A 22225-nucleotide genomic window follows, 5' to 3' on the forward strand; every position below is an offset into this window, starting at 1 on the left:
TTCTTTCTCGTTTCACAACAGGAGATCTCTTGACTAATTTGAATAGTGTAGTTAATTCACCCATTTACAGGAAAGCTTTCGGACTGGCTGTGTTTCGAACTCGATGACACATGTTACATACTGGGGCCTTTAGTTCAACGTCACCATTTTGGGGAAATTTTCTGAGTTGGACTTTACATATATGTTGTTTAGGCCCTCACCTTTGCGATATAATTAAAGACGTACAGCATAGAGAGTAAAATCAAAGCACTGATGACAATGTCATAGCTGGTAAATGGTCACACTTGACCAGTGAAATACAGCCTCTTGTCAGTTTACGTCAGTCAGAGCTCCATTCTAACTCTTCGTGTAAATACATAAACAGCACCAAAATACACGCCCTCTGGCACCATGGCAAATTGCAGTGATGTTAATTGCACCTTATTAGACGTCATCGGTCTAGAGTCAGAATTTAATAATCTCCATCAACATTCATCATTATTTCAATCTCTTTGGAAAATACTTTAAACGTTGGAGTCAATCATCTGCGAGTCGTTGTTGCTTATATTGCCTCACTGCTGAGTTGCACCACAGTACGTGTCAGCAGACTGTATAATTTGAGGTAAAATGTCACCATGTTGTAGTAATGTCAGCCCGGTTAATGTTTGTTTGCAGGCAGTTTAACATTGTTTGTAACATTTCAGATAGCACTTTGGCTTATAGGGTAATGACAACAATACAATCTAAGGCAAAAAAAAAACAAAAACAAAACAAAAACAAAACAAAACCCCAAAAAACCCCCCAAAAAACCATAACAACAAAGGTGATTAAATAAAATAATTTATTGCTACAAATACATTTTGATATTGTATTTGTGTAGAATTATAAGTTTTTTGTTTTATCTTTTAAATTTGTAAACCATAAACATATTTCATTTGTACATATGGTCCATTTCTATGGATAAATACAATGATTAATAGCTAACCAAGTGTCCTGTATTTGCTTTCACATATTACAGACACTATGGAATGAAATATCAGCTTGTGCTACAGTCCATCTTTACTTCCTATCACCACAGTGAACATGACAGAAATAAGGTCTGTTTACAATGAAACAACAGGAATGGCCAGGAAGCCAAAATAATATACATATGTTACTGGCCATAGATCAGGTTCTAATTTAGGTCTTTTTTAAGCTTTAGAAGTGAGAAAATATCATACTTTAATAACTAGAATGATCAGTTACATGTATATTATGAATTCATAAATTTACAACCAAAGGTACAAGTATATATGGTACACATTGTTTTCTTTCTTGATATTTTTTAAGGGTTTTGAGTATACACACAATATATTATGTGTTGTTCAGCAATACAGATTGATTCACTTATTCTGATTACTGTTTTCTTCAAACTAATAATTTAGCTCAATTGAAAGATAAAATCCTCAATAACAGCTGCATATACATAAACAAGTACAAGAAATTCGCACCAGATTAGCCCATACACATTTAATACAAAAGACCAAAAATAATTTATCACAGCTATAACGTATGTTTGATTTGACAATCACACAGCATAAACAAGTCGACATAAACATGCATTTGTGTACAAATGATGACAACTGTCCACATATACTCTGAAGAAATAAGAAAAAAAAAATAAATAAAAAACCAGCCATTAAATTATCAAGACAGAACTGGTACATTTGTAACATAAAGATATTAATGGGTTGATAGAGTAGCAAGTGCACAAGAAAATTGCTTTAGAATTTAATGACATCTCAAAGTGTTCAACAGTGAAACAATGTTCTGTTAAGTGAATATATACAGGAAAACTAAGTGATAACAACTGGTGATCTGAGATCCAGAGGTGCAAACATTACTAAATCCAAACGTACAAACTTTATAAGTTTTACATCTATTAAACATATAATCACATACAGAGAGAGAGAGAAAGAGAGAGAGAGAGAGAGATTTATTATTATTTCTGTTAATGATGAAGCATGTACACTTTAAAACAATTTTTCAATAACACTCAAAAATCCAGCATTACTTCGCAGCGGATTACTAAGCTGTCAGAACATTCAATTCAACTTTCACAGCAGCATTCAATTATTTCTAGTAAAAAGAAAACTTTAAGGTTGATAAAGTATTACTAAACAAACCACAGATCATCAGTGGAAAATCTGTAACAATTCTGAATATTGTGCATATATTACATACACAACCATATTTTTGCACACACGTTTTTTTGCATGTATTCAGGCAGGCTATACACCTTTTCACTTGGAAAACTTTTTACAGGTGGCGTCTATGTCAAATACGAAACATATATGAACACAACTTCATAAAAAGCCCTCATGCAGACAAAGCAACAAATGTGACAATGCTTCACATGCTGAGTGTTACAGTAGTTTTATAAACTTTTTAGTTTTTACAAAGCCAAGCTGTCAAATCCATACTTAACATGCAGATATGAGTTAATTTTAATAAGCCATGAGTAATGCATATTCACCTTTAAAGGAAGATGTTCTATGTGAAAGCAAAGCTGCATGTATGCCCCCATGCATATGCATGTATATGTTCTAACTTACAACGAGGACAGATTATAGTTACTGAACAGAAATATCAAGTGTTTTCATTCTGCAGTTAAATATTAAGCTCAGAGATGAAAATGGGGAAGCTGTATACTGATCGTAATATTAACATGCTCAATGGTCCCTGCGGCCAAGATTAATGGCTTTTGAGAAAAAACTGCTGGCTACGACTGTTTTCAAAACAAAACATACATATACAACTATATAAAAAGAAAACAATCATTTTTTTCTTTGTCTTATAGACTTTTACAACCAGATTCAACAATGAAATACTAGTAACACTTTACTTAATATTCATTATACACTGTACACTGCTTAATAAGAAACTAACTGAATTGTTGGTAAATAAATAACCAACTTGACTGTTACCTTTACATGGCAGTAACTTTGGGCTGAGGTAGGTGGAATACGAACAACCCATACTATTCTAAAGCTTAAGCACACTCTACAACAATATATGCAATTGCAAAGATATTTCAGAGTTTCATGTTCACACAATTAATAAACAATTTTCTATATTGCTAGGCCCTGCATACTCTATTGCCACCTTTCCTGTTAATACAAAAGTAAATATGTACTTTGCAAGACATTTACTTACACTTCAGATGGAGAAATTCTACCTACCAGTGAACACATGGACAAGGTCCTAGACACACGCCCAGGACCAGTTGTCAAACATGTACATGTGTGACAGTGTTCCACTGTGCTTAACCTGGAACACAAAGCCCTTCAATTTATCAAACAAATTCACATTAATTTGGTACTGCTCACGGTTAAATACACATATATACTACACTCTTGTTTAAGGTCCAATCTGATTATTGTTTTTAATATCTGAGATGAAGATGTTTGACCCTTGTGATGTTCAGAATTATTTTACCTTATGAAGCTAATCATGTTTGAACAGCATAGACTATGGGCCTTTAGATAATTACAACCCAAATAAACCCAAATTAGGTCATGTTCTGACACAATGCACATGTATTTCACCTATGGTGAAATCTTTAACACCTGGAGGCAGGGCATACCAATAAACACCTGTAAGAAGGGAATACCTTTAAATGCATATGGTCAGGGCATGCCATTAAGCAGCTATGGACAAAGTAACCCTTAAACACCTGTCAGCAGGGCATATCATGACATAAACACTTGTCAGCAGGGCTTATCTTGACATAAACACCTGTCAGCAGGGCATATCATGACATAAACACTTGTCAGCAGGGCATATCATGACATAAACACCTGTCAGCAGGGCATATCATGACATAAACACCTGGTGCTGCTGCATGTCATTCAACCCCTGTCATGTCTTTATGCTGGGCATGCCAATAAGCTGCTGCATGTGGACAATGTAATTCTAAACATTTATGGCAAATACTGGCAGAGCATACCCTTAAACGCCTGCAGGTCAGACATACTGTCTAGCAGCTATCTACAGGGCGTACTATTAAAATCTTGTGCATCGTAAAAAAACATGTCAGTATTACACCAAAGTACGTGTCCTAGATTACAGGAGACTTCTGGCCAATATCACAAAATGTCGTACGAGAATTTTCATTCGTTAATGAAAGTGTTGCCCTAAAGGGCCCTTACACAGACCCCATATATTTACTGAGTCAAAAAGACACCTGTGTACTAAATATATGATACAGGCTTCATTAGTACACCGAGAACACCCTTGACCTTCAAACTGTGTTAGGGAATGGAGCTATAGCTACTTTCATTATTGCATTTCAGAGGCTCTACAGTTCCATTCATATCCTCATAGACACCCTTACGTAAACTTTCATCAGTGTCTGAGTCCGTCCACTCGTGTTTCCTGCGATAATGCCAACGGGCGTAGATAGACAACAGGAACACTTCAGCAAGCAACAGCAAGTGGGATAACACTGTAAAGTCAAGACACAAATACATCATGTGCTTAATCAAGAGAAAACACAGGAAATACTTTGATTGATACTTATTTGAATTGTATTGTATTGAATGGTATTTTACTCTGTACTTAACAATATTTCACTTATATGTTTGCGGCCAGCATTATGGTGGGAGAAAAACCGGCGAGAGCCCTGAGGAAACATACAACCATCGGCAGGCTGCTGGCAGACCTTTCTTCACACGGCCGGAGAGCAAGTCAGCATGAGCTATACTTAAACTCACAGCGACAGCATTGGTGGGAGACTCCTGGATGATTGCGTTGTGCTGGGGTGCTAACCCTCTCAGCCACAGAGCCCCAAACAACAAATAATACAACGTAAGTTATACGTGAGTTCTGGCACTCTCTTGGTAACAGAGTTGCCCCATGAATAAATTCAACAGGTAGGCATACAAATGTATTTCAGCAATATAGTTCTGATTGGCAAGTTCCCTTAAAATGGCAGCGAAGTTTGGCATGTTATTTCATTACAATCAAAACAATTCTATTTTCCCGCCTTATCGAATCGGGTACGGCAAATTTTCTGAAACTACATGTACCATGCCTTCAAACCTCATTCTTATATTTATTATAAGATAAGTTTATTTTCACTGACCCGCGCCTTGGAATGGTCGTCACGATTGTGAAATCTCCCACCAGATCTAGACTATCAGATGGAGGTCCATAAATTTACATACAGCCACCTGCCCTACGTATGTACATTTTTTTTTAGATTGCTTCTGACTCTGCTACTAAACCATTTCAGTAAAGCCATGATAAAGTCATGCAGTCATGTATTTCAGTGGTTTACACACACGTAATCCATTTTAATACAGTGAGTAGAATTAAAAACAAAATTGATAAAACATCAGGTTGTCGGATCGGTCTGTGATTGACAGGTTTAAACTATGCTGAAATGAAATGAGTACACTCAGAGCTGTGCAAAAGCTTATCCATGATATCAATACAACTGAACTCAGTCGTTCATATCTGAATACCAGTATTCAATCGGTTATAGACTGACCATGTAGCCTCAATATGCGTAATTCTTCACGACTTGAAACGTGACCATGCTTGAAACTGGCAATCTGCTAGTAGATATGGTTCACTTGTTGCTCAGTGAAACATGAGTGTGTTTTGTCACATGCATGCACAATCCCGAGTATACACTTTCCCAACCCCATTGCCCCCTAGCTGTGCCCAATTACCAAGAATTGCAACCAGACAAAAGGGATACACTTTGCAGAATAACTGGCTACACTATACGTGAAATACAGTAATGTTTTCATGACAGTGCTCTGGTTTATAGGTGGAGGAAACCAGGACATTGAGACTAAATTACCTCCCTTTACAAGGTACATAAAAACTAAATTGTCTACATGTGCATGTAACTGAACTCTCCAATCAGATCTCCCTAGAGGTAGCATCAACAGTACATACTCTCTGTTTTGGCCTCTGTGGATATTGAGCCTTGGCACTTGATGAGCCCACTAGAGCCGATAAAACTGATGATGACAGGTTGAAGGTTACTGAAGACTAGCATCAACTGAAGACAGGCGAACTTGTGGGTGATGTTAACTCGCGTCAGATGCAGCTTGGCCATGCGGAATACCATGATCAGTCCGTACATGGCCAGTAGTGTGGAGATACCATTGATAGAGACAATGTAGGTATATGGGCTGTCAATGGTCAACTGAAGTAAGGAAGAAAATAAACACTGGTGGAAGTCTTAATATCTAGATCATAAAAGAAAAAGCAAAATAATGAAAAAAAAATCATACCTTGAAGTATGTGACATTTTCTTTTCTAGATATGGAAGCAAACCCAAATTTACTTATTTGACTATGATTTTATTTTTTCATTTTTTCACTTTCCTCTTGGGGGTGGTGGTGGTGAGTTTTATAAGTTGAAGGTATTTCTTCAGAAAGGAAGTTGAAAACTATTACATATGTGCATGTACTCTACTAACTACAGGAAAGTTGGCAAATGAAGATCTGGGATATACTATTCACACTGCTCATCATATAGACTTACCATGATTCATCACGCAGACTTACCAAGATTCATCATACAGACTTACCAAAATTCATCATATAGGCTTACCAAAATTCATCACATGGACTTACCAAGACTCATCATATACACTTACCAAGACTCATCACACAGACTTACCAAGTAAGGATGATACTGTCCATTAAATCAAAGTACACCAGCTCTACACACCATTCACAAAGCGTTCATCACACAGACTAACCAAGTGAGGATTGTACTGTCCACAAGACCAGAGTACACAAGCTGTACACACCATTCACAAAGTGTTCATCACACAGACTTACAAAGGATTATACTGTCCATTAGACCAGAGTACACCAGCTGTAAACACCATTTACGAAGTGTTCATCACACAGACTTACCAAGTGAGGATTGTACTGTCCATTAGACCAGAGTACACTAGCTGTACATACCATTCATAAAGTGTTCATAACACACTTACCAAGTGAGGATTATACTGTCCATTAGACCAGAGTACACCAGCTGTACACACCATTCACAAAGTGTTCATTACACACACTTACCAAGTGAGGATTATACTATCCATTAAACCAGTGCACACCAGCTGTACACACCATCCACAAAGTGTTCATCACCCAGACTTACCAAGTGAGGATCATACTGTCCATTAGACCAGAGTACACCAGCTGTACACACCATTCACAAAGTGTTCATCACACAGACTTACAAAGGATTATACTGTCCATTAGACCAGAGTACACCAGCTGTAAACACCATTTACGAAGTGTTCATCACACAGACTTACCAAGTGAGGATTGTACTGTCCATTAGACCAGAGTACACTAGCTGTACATACCATTCATAAAGTGTTCATAACACACTTACCAAGTGAGGATTATACTGTCCATTAGACCAGAGTACACCAGCTGTACACACCATTCACAAAATGTTCATCACACAGATTTACAAAGTGAGGATTATACTGTCCATTAGACCAGAGTACACTAGCTGTACACACCATTCACAAAGTGTTCATTACACACACTTACCAAGTGAGGATTATACTATCCATTAGACCAGTGCACACCAGCTGTACACACCATTCACAAAGTGTTCATCACCCAGACTTACCAAGTGAGGATCATACTGTCCATTAGACCAGAGTACACCAGCTGTAAACACCATTTACGAAGTGTTCATCACACAGACTTACAAAGTGAGGATTATACTGTCCATTAGATGAGAGTACAGCTTCTGTACACATCATTCACAAAATATGTATTACAGAGACGACCAAGTGAGGATTATACTGTCCAATAGACCAGAGTACACCAGCTATACATACCATTCACAAAGTGTTCATCACACAGACTTACAAAGAGAGGATTATACTGTCCGTTAGACCAGAGTACACCAGCTGTAAACACCATTCACAAAAAGTTCATTACACACACTTACCAAGTGAGGATTATACTGTCCATTAGATGAGAGTACACCTTCTGTAGACATCATTCACAAAATGTGTATCACACAGATGTACCAAGTGAGGATTATACTGTCCATAAGACCAGTGCACACCAGCTGTACACACCATTCACAAAGTGTTCATCACATAGACTTACAAAGTGAGGATTATACTGTCCATTAGACCAGAGTACACCAGCTGTACACACCATTCACAAAGTGTACATCACACAGACTTAACAAGTGAGGATTATACTGTCCATTAGATAAGAGTACACCAGCTGTACACACCATTCACAAAAAGTTCATTACACACACTTTGCAAGTGAGGATTGTACTGTCCATTAGACCACAGTACACCAGCTGTAAACACCATTCACAAAGTGTTCCTCACATAGACTTACCAAGTGAGGATTATACTGTCCAATAGACCACAGTACACCAGCTATACATACCATTCACAAAGTGTTCATCACACAGACTTACAAAGTGGGGATTATACTGTCCATTACACCAGAGTACACCAGCTGTAAACACCATTCACAAAAAGTTCATTACACACACTTACCAAGTGGGGATTATACTGTCCATTAGATGAGAGTGCAGCTTCTGTAGACATCATTCACAAAATGTGTATCACACAGACTTACCAAGTGAGAATTATACTGTCCATTAAACCACAGTACACCAGCTGTACACACCATTCACAAAGTGTTCATCACACAGACTTACCAAGTGAGGATTATGCTGCCCAACAGACCAGAGTACACCAGCTGTACACACCATTCACAAAGTGTTCATCACAAACACTTACCAAGTGAGGATTATACTGTCCATTAGATGAGAGTACACCAGCTGTACACACCATTTACAAAAAGTTCATCACACAGACTTACAAAGGATTATACTGTCCATTAGACCAGAGTACACCAGCTGTAAACACCATTTACGAAGTGTTCATCACACAGACTTACCAAGTGAGGATTGTACTGTCCATTAGACCACAGTACACTAGCTGTACACACCATTCACAAAGTGTTCATCACACAGACTTACAAAGTGAGGATTATACTGTCCATTAGACCAGTGCACACTAGCTGTACACACCATTCACAAAGTGTTCATCACACACACCTACCAAGTGAGGATTATACTGTCCATTAGACCACAGTACACCAGTTGTACACACCATTTACAAAAAGTTCATTATACACACTTACAAAGTGAGGATTATACTGTCCATTAGACCACAGTACACCAGCTGTACACACCATTCACAAAGTGTTCATCACACAGACTTACCAAGTGAGGATTGTACTGTCCATTAGACCACAGTACACTAGCTGTACACACCATTCACAAAGTGTTCATCACACAGACTTACAAAGTGAGGATTATACTGTCCATTAGACCAGTGCACACTAGCTGTACATACCATTCACAAAAAGTTCATTATACACACTTACAAAGTGAGGATTATACTGTCCATTAGACCAGAGTACACCAGCTGTACACACCATTCACAAAATGTTCATCACACAGATTTACAAAGTGAGGATTATACTGTCCATTAGACCACAGTACACTAGCTGTACATACCATTCACAAAGTGTTCATCACACAGACTTACCAAGTGAGGATTGTACTGTCCATTAGACCAGAGCACTGCTGATGTAAATGTGAACACTGGACGGAGTAAGGCCACCTGCCACACCAAGCCTTTTATCCAGTTCAGCCGTGACCTTTGAACAAAACAAAAAGGCAGAGAGTGGTCTGTGTCATGGGTATCAAAAACCAAAAAGTTCAGGGTAAAATGTCCATGGAAAATAGCTTAGGATAAATTTCATTTAAAACCAACTAAATGGCTCAGAATTGCCTAATGCCATCAAGAACAGTGGCCACAGAGAATCATCAAAATTCCATCTAAAGCTGGAATTTAATGAGACAAGTGTTCGGCCATATCTAAGAAGGTCTGCAGCAGCCTGCGGATGGTCTAGGGTCTCCCTGGGCAGCCCGAGTTCCTTCCACCAAAAGGTTGGTCTCTGTTGTATAAGTGAAATATTCTTGCGTGTGGCATGAAACACCAATCAAAACATTTAAAACCACATAATGCATCCCTACAATGACTTGTGAGTTACAGGGAAAACCCACTGCAATGGACAGCATCCCCAGATTTGATCCCTCACTGGCTCAGAGTGTGGATGTTTCCATCTATGGACATTCCCCCATAACAGATACATGTATAACCAGGAATTTAACATTTGTCTTTTTGTTCTAATTTTATACCACTTATTACCAGTCTATTGCTACTTATCCCATTACATATTTTTGCACAACATTTTAAAATTCACGACCATACAGATAGGCAAAATGCCAATTTTTGTAACATAATGTACGTCATAATTGGTATGCTAACATACTAGGCAGTAGCTGTCATCCTGGGATGATGAAGATGGTCTTCAATTTTTAATCCCCAATCTACAATGTCACTAATACCTATCACAGAAGAATTTTTATAAGACAATGGCATTAACAATCTCGCATTATCTTCAAGATTATAAATAAATTCAGAAGTCTGATGTATTAATGGGACAAATTATGCTGCAAAACTCAATAATGTGGTGACAACCCAATTAAATCTACTATATAGTAGAACAACAAAAAATGTACATGTAAAATACACTTTATATTTTATCAAACAACCCGGTTATACAAACAGGGAAAAACGTCCTTGTGAGAACTCTTGATGGTGGGATAGGTTGGGGGTGGGGGGAATCAGGCTTTATCAGCTAGCTAAATATAAATGTACATGTACAGGTATATAATTGCTCAGGAGCAAATAACAAACAACACTACCACAGGCTCATGCAGTTAAATTGCAAATTTCTCCAGATCTTGGTGGTGCTACATGTACATGTAGACTAGGTATGGGAGCAACCTATTACATATACTATTTTAGATGAATGTTTACTCCCTTGATGGTGCCTCACCTTGTCATGGACTTCCTGGGTAGACAACATAAGCAGCAGGCTATAGGGGGGCTCTGAAGGGGAATGTCCACACTACTCAGTGTGACCAACATCTTGACTTCCCCACCAAAATACAGGATCATAAGCCTCATGAACTGGACCAGGCATATCGACAGGTACCTACACAAACATACAGATCAGGTTGAAAGACATACAAAAAACCATTCTAATTTCTAACCATAATACTTTCTCTTGCAGACACTTTTTGGTACCTGCTCCAGTAGTAATTTTTTTCACCGATTTATTTTTAATGCCATACGCAAGAGTTTTTGATTTACTTGATAGGTTTTTTACATCATAGTCAAGAATATTGGACTTATACAATGATGGCGGCCTGCATTATGGTAAGAGGGAACTGAGCAGAGCTGGGGGGAAACCCACAACCATCCAAAGGTTGCTGTCACACCTTCCCACGTACAGCCGGAGAGTCAAGAATTTTGAATCTGTTTGTAAACATACAGGTATTTCAGATGGTGTCAAGTTAAAGTCCGTTACTTGCAAGCTGAGGAGCTGATCACACACCATCACGGCTCCAAGATACATTCAGCACATCATGAGTACAAGTAAACATTCATTTGCAACTTTTACATCTTCAAATGTGAAACCAACATAGGCTAAATAAAGGAAGCATTTTGGATTCAATCTACAAGGAAGTATTATTACCTCTGAACATCAGGTTTTATTTTACTAGAACAAAATGATACAGTCAATGGAATATTTTTATTGAGTGTTCTGAGGTAATGTTTTCATTGACAGCAGTAATTGTTCCATTTTATTGACAACACCGTCCATCATACCTTATTGGCTTTTATTTATACACTATCAACAATGGAGTATTGTCAGCATTCTTTTTGATCTGGATTGATAGTCATAGAATAATGAAGGTTTTTCTTTTAATTAAGTAAACTAAAGCCAGGATAATGCCACTTCTGTATCACTGAGCCATGAACAGGAAGCTGGTGTACATGTGAATGTAAGAGACAGTGTTTACTGAACTTACACAGCGCTGATTAAATCATTGAGTTGACTGGACCGGGGAACGATGACGGCCACTATACAGCAGAACCCAAACACCTGCAGGCAGATAAACACAGCAGTGTTATGACTGGTGACAAGGGGAACACTCATCTACTGTGCAAGTATATCAGAATCTGTGTCCTCATGGGGGACAAGGGACTCTAGGAGTCAGACAGCAAACACACATCCACATCACCAATATATATACAGAATAACACAGATTATTTAGGCACCATTTTAACAGCAGGGTAAAATCACACATCAAATCCTTCCTCACAGAAATCAGGCCATACATGTGACAATTTCAATGATCATCATTTTTAAAGAAATTGTGAACATTACTCCTACTAGTGAAACATGCATGTATTCCTGACATAAATTTAATCATTTTAAGAGGTTATAAACAGCACTGCGTTGCCATAATGTACTCTAAACCATTATGTTTTTTTGGTTTTTTTAGAAAAAGACATTAACAGGACGGAGGCTTAAAACATTTTTTTTTCTTCAATATTTCATACTTCAAGTAATCCATACACAGAACAGAAACACTGTTTCATTCAAACAAAAATTGAACTTATGCACCTGTATTGTAGATACATAATCCTGTAATACAGATCTATATACATGCAGCTGTAGATTTGTGAAATACATAGTGAGTCAAATGAAGTCCAATAACACTTCGCAAATTTTGAAGAGGCTATAAATAAGTGCTTGATCAGTTATATAATAAAAGCGCAATAAAAGTAATATGGTCTATGGTGAATTAAAGACCTTCGTGAAACTGTCATACACCTATAGTTCCCTTCATAAGACTAAGGGATTTATATCTTCTTACAATGCACTATCTTTGCTGATTAGGCACTTCACAGAAATATGTTAATGTTTCCTGTATAAACCTCTAGGTGTCACATGTGTCTCTTCGCAATTCATATTTTCTAAAGAACTAATGTACCACTGAAGGTTATGTCATACAAAAACTATCAAAGAATTGGGTGCTTGAAAATCTTTATTCCAACTCCTATGTAAAACAAATTGATAAAAATCAGCCTTTAACTGACCTGGTTTGAGTGTCAAGAATAGCAAGAATTTGGAGGCCTCATGACGTCTGAACATGAGGCTGTCATTACATGTATACTAATTCAATCATGCCATAGGCTGATCGTACAGTATCAAATATTTGTTGTATTTTTTTTTAGATATCAACTGATTTGATGACAACTTTCTGTTTACTGGCACTACAGATTATGGCTTAATTTCCCTATGGCTCAATCTATATTCCTGTCAGCTCCAGAATCTGTTACTCCAGCAAATATAATCCCAAATAATAACAATCCTTATTTTGCCACAAGTTTTGTAAACAACACAGATGTTAACAATGAGTGAGCAATGACAAATGCTTCCTGTTGACTTCATTACAAATAAGTAGGCATTATCTACTAATTAATGGAAATGAAAAATATTTATATTGAAAAGTGCAAACAAAAACTTATCCTGGATCATCAGTTTCATACTGTTTCATGTCGTTTCAAGATTACACACTGGTTAGTTACCCTGAAATGTCAACTCACTTGAATACAACTTAAAAAAACAATGACTAAGATTTTGAACAATTCATTCACAGAAGTCATATTAAAATAAGTTGTCTTGATCAAATAGAGGAGAACAGGCAGAAATGTCTGAAGAAAACATCAGCTGCGCCAACAACAACAAAAAACTACCCATATTTAGTAGGAATTCAAACTCTTTTAATTACAATGAAACACAAATTTTAATATGGACAGCCTTTGGTGACTTTAACATCAGATAAATATTCTGAAAAATGAAGAGCTGTACACTAAATAAACATCCCAGATGCTGACATTAATAAGTACCACCTTATCAGGTAGAGAGCCAGGGATTTGTTCATTTGTTTAGTTGGTGGATGTTCGATATTATACTCTAGACTGATTTTTCAATTTCATAATGGCAGTCAAGTTCATGGTTGGAGAAAATGTAGCAAACTACTGCAGAACTCCTGACTTAGAGCACTGGCCAAGCCATTACCTGCGATTCAAACATGCAAGATCTTTGATGTTCAAATATTTATTGGTCTGCAAGACTGACTGAGTGACTGAGCCATGGTAATTTGGGTGGTCATTAAGCTGAGGAGCTGTTCTCAGGAACCTACACAACATACATATGGTATTACTTACCTGTTAAGTATATAATTATTAAGCAAGGATTCTTGACAAAGATCGATCAGATATTTATTGCTAAGACTGTAGCTGTCAGTTTAGTTGTGAAAGAAATCAGAATGCCCTGGATCACCAATGAATGGTCTTTGCGTAGCTATTGATAAACTTTCCTACTACAAACAGTAATTTACATGCCATATTGGTGAACAAGACTTCGTCAATGAATAAACAGCCCCACACGTGGCCAAGATGGATTATTGTCACCATGCCTGTCCAAGGCCGGGATTGAACCTCTTGTGCTAGCAGTTACCGGTAGTGGTGAATCTATCACTGTGCCACATCTGATTCAAACTGCCTTGTGTTAACTACAATTCAAACAACACTTATTTGTCATAACTTACCGGGTAAAGGCCAAGTAGCCACAGCTTTCTTCTGACATTTCTCCAGTCTGGGTCGTGACGAATCAGGAAGCATAATTCCTCCAGGAATATCAAACAAATCACCAGAGTGACAAAACACATACAACCTATCACAGCTATGCCAAGTTTGCTCAGATCTGTAAAGGCAGAACAAAACACATGGTCAATATTTCATCATGGTAGACTCAGTAATGGACTTATTGAAGTTATGTCACTTAGAGCAAATCACCAGATATGTCTTTGGCAGTAACCCTAAAACAAACTCTTATTATTATTATTCCGATTGCCTATACATCTACAGAGAAAGCTAAGCTACATGTAATTTCTGTGAAATATACATATAGTGTGTAGTTATAGCCATTTAAGTACATGTACACTGTATACAGACATAGTTCTGTTCTTAACTGTCAAACTTATTCATATTCACACAAAGATCAATGTTAAAATCAGTGGATTGCTAAAAAAACCCTATCCATCCATCCAAAGTCAATTTGATTACAGAAAAAAGTTCAAGAAAAAAGTTCAATAAAAAACTTTCTACATTTACAAATAAAATGTTACATGTGAGAACACTGTAGGTAATTTACAAGGTATAAATGTTAGAGAGCTTTACACACATATATAATAACACTGACATTTTACACGTCTGTCTTCACACAATTTGCATTAAACTAGTTTTTTTAAGTTTAGAAGTAACTGTAACAAACTGGTGTTGGGAAGAACAGAAATACAAACAACATGAATATCAACAGTTCGATTACATGTAGCATGCAACAAAATGAACTATGATACCTGATGTTGACGGCTTACATATTTTCTTTGATGGAGGGTGGACGCAGTGTGTTGATGGCTTACATGTTTCACATGTGGATGCAGAATACATGTACATGTTGATGGTCTGTTTTCTTTGATTGATGGTACATGTATACACGTGTATCACCAAGAAGAGAATACGACACATATTTGTGCAAGTCCAATTCTATAAGGTTAAATAGCTGTACATGTGCAAAACTCGATAATTATAAATTTCTAAACAAACCCTGAAGGGAAAAAAGTGTAGCTACATGTTTACTAGAACACACAGTAAGAAAAATGTGAAAGAGGGTATTTTTAAGGCCATTTTGTCTGAATAGGCCAGAAGTCCAGGTTTAATTTATTTTTAACTCTCCTATGTCTGACGTTTTCCAAGCTCTTCTATGAGTCCAGCTACACTGTATAGCACTAGTCTCCTGTGTCATCTGTCCACTTTCACCTGGTAGATCACTAAATCCTGGTTCATGCATACCAAATTTGGAATCTCTGGGAGAAATGGTCAGACTTTTATGTTCACACCAACCAGACTTACAATTTCTAGACAATTTCAAAAATTTGATTTGAACAGCTCCTGTTTTTATGGCACCTTTATATGAACGTTTGTAAGTCGAAATCTGTAATCCCTATGTGAAATTTTGTGACTTTTACTGTTTAACCAGTAGGGGAACCGTTAAATAACAGATGGAAATACCACTTTACAACACATTTGTGTAGCACTAATACATAGGCATGACAGTTGTGTAAGAATTGGATATAAGCCTAGGGACATGTCTTAAACTTTTAAATATGACCATAATTCAGGATTAGCATATGACAGAATAACAGTATCCCCTTAGTTTTCTCCTGAAAAATACCCCATATTGGCACTATATATTTCTGACTGATTGGTGTTTAATATCATACTTGAGAATATCTCAAATTAAATACAGTCCTGTGTTTGATTGATATTAATAGTTTGACATGAGTGTAGCCATCATCTAGCATGATCAATAATGTAGGTTGTAAGCCCCAGCTGCCTGTATTCAGCCCCCATTTTGTTGGGTCTCCTACAATACGTATCTGAAAGGAGACATCATTCATGATCTGGCTAAGTCACATTTCTACATGTCGCTGGAGGCAGGTACGACTGGGGACAATACAGAATCAATACAACCTGGTTACAAATAGATGACAGGTGATGTCATCCGCTGGTACTGTGCGGTGATGTATGGTAGGTGCCTATTCAACAGTGCACATGTGCCTACAGTGTCACTGCTCTAGTACATACCGTACAGGTATATACAAATATTCATCTTTTTATCCAATATGCTATGTGAAATCATGTACATCACAGTACACAATTAGTGGTCATTACAGTATCCTGAGGTAAGCTAAATAAATAATCCACACCTCTTTTACAACTGGAAAAGGTACCAAAATATTACAATATATTTGTTTAAGAAATTATTTTTAAATGAAGAAGTCAGTTTAATTTGATGCAATGATGCAGTTGCTGAAAAACTAGAGGAGAGGGCCTTTCCTAAAAACTTCTTATTTGAATGATGGTGGTCAAGACACCATCAACTTTTGCCAGGTATTTGACATCTTGAATTAAATCTGTCTACAATCACAGAGTGTACCCCGCAGGGTGTATAAGAATGATATGATCTATCCCTAAATATTCTCATCTAACCTTGATGAAATAAACATCCTAGTGTTGAACACAATGACTCTGAACAGGGGATAGCAACAGCTGTACACAGAAAGACAAAACACTGGGAAGATGATCTAGTATCTAACAGCTGTCCAACAAGTTCAAAACCACTGTAGAATCACTGTGTGACACGGCACATAGTAATACCTTGGAAAAACAATCCGAAGTCTCCAGTTCCATTGGTTGGGTACATTAAACCCAAAGCTTAATAGAGCACACAATAAAATCATTATCATACTCTTACTGAATTAAGTAAGTTTTACTAAGTTTTTACCTTACACTATATATATATATATATATATATATATATATATATATATATATATATATACTATACTACCTTATACATGTACAATACGAAACATTACATACCAATGGCTCAATACAAGCTTAAATTTGAAAGATACACAACCAGCACTAACATCATGTATTGTAGGGTCTACGGTAACTGCATACATATAGCAGTTTGAGCAACTTCACCAGCATTCATATACAGACTGCACAGTTTCAGTAGAATTCATTTTCTTATTTCAAGTTTATACACGTACATAACTGGCATCATTCACAGTAGGCTCCACCATTCATGTAGAATCCATTTGTTTAGTTCTCTCAATCTCTATTCAGAGACCAAGCTAAGTGAGGCAATACTGATTTAACATGCGGATCTCCATGTATTTCATTGACAAAGTTCAAAACCACATTTTGCAGGGCTTGTTATAATGGGTGCACATATATATATATATATGTATATATATATATATATATATATGTATATATATATGTATATATATACATACATATACACATATATACATATACATATACACATACATATATATATATATACATGTACATCTATGTTCAAGTTTAGATGTACATGTACATATAAATTCACATTGCATGGTATTTTCATATATGACTGTTCATGCATATCTGGTGGTCTTTGTCTTGCAGTACATTTCACATACAGGAACATAGCCTGATTGCTACCATCTGTTACAGCATTTATATCAGTATATGCATACAGTGTATACCATGATCACAAATGGAGAAATGTGCTTAAACATGCCAAAATACATAATCTGGAAGGAATTTCCTCACAGCAGCTAATCTGTTATGCTTGACAAAAATATGTAGATATGTATGTCAATTACCCTTCTCTGATATGACCAGACTATATCATACTAGACGTCAACTAGACTATTCCGTGCACTCAATTTTAACATCTGCTATATATGTACTGAACTAAATCCTCTATATACATTTATGTTGCCTTCTTTACTGAATACAGGTATTAAGCCACACTTTCTTTACATGCACTTATGCTGACTTACCTTCAAAAAGTTCTCGGGTAAAAGGAAAGTCCGATGAGCAGTTCCTTAGCTCGTTGATGTTAAACCGTTGGCGCCACATTTTGCTCAACATTTACTAGAGGCGAACCGCTCCACTGCACTGATGAAATGAGCTAGAGGCAAGTAATTTCAGGTACTGGAATACCTTCTTCTGATTGTGTCTCTCTCATGGTTCCATGGTAATGTCACCTGAGAGACAAGAATTCAGAAGTATTATACACCTGCAATCAGTCCTTACATGGTTATTATGTCTTCCCTAGTATGCACACATGTACAGAGTTACACACATACAACAATTAAATAGAGTCTTCACCACCTAAATTGCACGCAGGTGAGGACAATTATAACATATACATCGAATCCTTCATTAATATATGAAAGAGTTCATAACACATGTAATAATAACCATATATAAAAGTGAGTGAGTGACTGAGTGTGTGCTTGGGGTTTATGCTTAAGGTTGTTAAACCAATCAGGAGCACCATGTGTCACCTGAAAAAGCTAAACTCTAGCTGAAATAGTATACAAAGATGAGTTTGGAAAAATTTCTCATTTGAAAAACAGACCACCATCAAATATGCTTCTCAGCTGTTTTCTATGCCATAGAATAAATCTGTGACTTTGGCCTGCTTTAAACAATACATATTACTATACATGTTTGTGTACACAAAATAATCCTGACAGATCACAATGTACAGCTTGAGTACCTGTAAAACCAGATGTTGTGTTTGTGTCTAACTGTGCATACATAATTATCTGTCAGGCACGTGTGTTCTGGCTGTGCATCACTTAATACACTACTTGTATAGGTTAGGTAATTAAATCTCTTGGCAGAGATTTGTCCTAGAGCAACAAGCTTCTGTATACATATTAAATTCAATTAATTTTGTTCAGTCTCTATATGCATGACAGCATTTTGTTTCCACCACTGTCTTTATATAACTCATTGTAAAAGTACTTTTCTGATTTGCCATACTTCATTGTTTAGTAATTTACATGTAGGCCATTAGTAAATTGGTTCGAGTTTTCATTTGTATATAAAATTCACACAGTTAGCAACAGAAATTACCGATCTGTACACATAAACCTGCATTTTCATGAACTAGTGAGTGAATGTTTGGTTAGTTACATGACGACAAAGGAATCCTTAGGGTGCATGTAATGTGCCTCCTTGTTTCAGGGCGGGTTTCCACCACTCTTTTATCTAGAGCTGCTTCAGAGAGATGCCTTACTGAAGGCAAGTAAGCCGCCCGCCTGAGACATTATACTGATACAGGTCAACCAGTAGTTGCACTATCCCAGGTGATCTGTTACAACTTCCTCTTTTAAAGTCTTTGGTGTGACTTGACCCAGGATTGAACCTGGATCTACTGCCCTCAAAGCGGACGCTCTACCAACTGTGCTATGGGGGCCAGTGAACTATTGAGAGCATGGGACCATAGTTGAGAGTTTTTTTATGCCATTTATATCTACTGCATGGAAGTTAAATGTTTGTGTCTTAGTTTTTTCTTCACCTATATTGAAATTTGAGCACACCCTACTTGTACCTGAAAATACATCACCAGACTGTAGTTATTAAATCCAGAACATCATTATTTAAGTCACTGTGCAAATAATATTTTCACATATCTCAATTTTAACTCATAAAAATGCCCTGGCTTCCTCAAAAATCTAGACTCCTCACCTTATAGTTCATGCTTTATCTTCAATGGTTATTCTAATAGGTAATGCTGGCTTCCTCACTGGCTGTGTGTGGGAAGGTCTGCAGCAATCTGCGGATGGTCGTGGGTTCCCATCGGGCTCTGCCCGGTTTCCATCTACCATAACGCTGGCCACTGTCATATAAGTGAAATATTCTTGAGTAGGTAAAACACCAATCAAATAATATAAATAAAATATTCTAATAGGTGCACATGTGATATTTACACCTACATGCAAACAGTTACATGCAGTGCAAAGCATATTGGCTAACATGATCGGAATTCTTGCCTTTCAAGGCTAACATTAACCTTGTCTCTTCTTTGTATTTCTCATGATCATCACATCATAAGCGCATGACTATCAAACACTAGCAAATGTAGTACCCCTACCAATTCAAGTTTTTGGTTAAGCAACCACAGATTTTGTCTCAGATAATCATACATATTTGGTTTACTGCTGATATGGTATCTGTCAAATTACAAGGGCTATATACGTCTACAACTGTCATTAACCTTTGACCTAAAAGCAAAATAACTATATTGCTTTTACATGAAGTTGTCAGTGATTACTCTTTTACTCAATTATACATGTTATTGTTAAAGTCTAAAAAACTTTTCTCCCTATGGTATCAAAAAAAAAAATCAGTGACTTTTCAATGGGCCAGTGTTTCATGTTGTCATCTTACAATTAAGAAAGATTCAAACTCAAAGCAGGTTGATCAATATTAAATACTCTCATTTGGTTAAGTGCATATGCTACACACATAAACTGCTTACTTAATTTGAGATGATCTGTACATTAATACAGATACATGTAATTACTAGTCACTAGTACCTTGTTAGACAGAAACTGATCAAGTATTAACAGTGGTATAGTTACATAGACCTGTAAATCATTAGGTATAGATGTAGCTATCACTTGCATGCACATAAGAAATAAGCCAAAGATATAGACTGAATCTAATGTACCAGTGTAAGATAGATGTCATTGTAAGGCTCAATTCACTGGAGCTTTGGAACGGTTTTTTGTGAGTTTGTGAGTCACACAATAACATGTAAAATTCAATTTTCAGAAGCCCTCAAAACCATAGTTTTGATACCAAAGTTTTTCTGAAAAGAATTTAATCAAATTTCACAAAAAACTGTTTAAGGTGGATGAATCAATCAGAATCAAGCAAAATATGTCACTCATACATACAAATATGGTAGACCTACTTATTTATTTCTTTATTTGATTGGTGTTTTACGCCATACTCAAGAATATTTCACTTATACAAGGGCGGCCAGCATTATAGTGGGTGGAAACCGGGCAGAGCCCGGGGGAAACCCACGACCATCCGCAGTTTGCTGACAGACCTTCCCATGCACGGCGGTAGACCTACTTCTGTAATATCATATTAGACTGGGAGTAAATACCCCATCAGTCATAACCTAGTTCAACAGAGCGGATAAACGCATATATATGCTTTCTGCCATCCACAAGAAGCCTGTGCACAAAAATACATACATGCCTGCAGTGAGATTCAGGACTGAGTATGACATATATTTGAAGCTCGCCTAAGCCCCAACATGAGTAAGCTGCAATTAACTCCTTATCAACGTAAACCAAACCTTATGTGAATACTTGAAGCTTCCTTGCTCTTCAGCACACGAATTTCCTCACGTCATTTATAACTGTAGGCTGTGTAGCCCACAGGCGTAGGGATGTCGGGGGCAGAGAACACAGATGTCTGAGATGATGACAGCAGCCTGCAGGTAGATGCAGCGGGCGTGGCGACTGACCGGGAATACAAAATTGTACAGCCCTTACGCCTGTAAATTGTAATACGCGACTGTCTGGCTACTCAACACAAGTTAACGTCATCCAATGTATTACTCATTAGCCTACTCTAATCACAGAAGGCTTATACTGTTACACAATCACAGGGCTTTACGTTATCGCAAACTGCGCGCAGCGATAGTCACGTGCATATGTCGCTTCATGATTGAAATACCGGGCGTGTCCAAATGAGACATCTTACGAGGAGTGAACAACTTATAAGGATGGATTAGGCAGGCAACCC

General features: G+C 37.1%; 1 protein-coding gene across 3 annotated transcripts; it reads right to left on the reverse strand.

Moving 5' to 3' along the window:
• Window positions 1-1941: 1941 nt before the first annotated feature.
• LOC135468698 (organic solute transporter subunit alpha-like) lies at window positions 1942-22090 on the reverse strand. 3 transcript variants are annotated; one of them, XR_010444250.1, is made up of 9 exons: window positions 21774-22090; window positions 18445-18651; window positions 14587-14741; window positions 11995-12068; window positions 10956-11114; window positions 9596-9707; window positions 5929-6181; window positions 3788-4465; window positions 1942-3694 (listed from the first exon to the last, which is right to left on the reverse strand). XR_010444250.1 is itself a non-coding variant. In XM_064747091.1 (9 exons), the coding sequence occupies exons 2-9, from the start codon at window positions 18533-18535 to the stop codon at window positions 3284-3286; spliced, it is 960 nt and encodes a 319-aa protein (XP_064603161.1). In that variant the 5' UTR covers window positions 18536-18651; window positions 21774-22090; the 3' UTR covers window positions 1942-3283. The 3 variants fall into 3 exon arrangements, 1 of the variants encoding a protein (XP_064603161.1); XR_010444249.1 differs by having other exon boundaries at window positions 3757-4465; XM_064747091.1 differs by having other exon boundaries at window positions 1942-3288; window positions 4355-4465.
• Between the last annotated feature and the right edge of the window lie 135 nt (window positions 22091-22225).

This window comes from Liolophura sinensis, chromosome 6, assembly GCF_032854445.1.
Source record: "Liolophura sinensis isolate JHLJ2023 chromosome 6, CUHK_Ljap_v2, whole genome shotgun sequence".
NCBI classification, from domain to species: domain Eukaryota; kingdom Metazoa; phylum Mollusca; class Polyplacophora; order Chitonida; family Chitonidae; genus Liolophura; species Liolophura sinensis.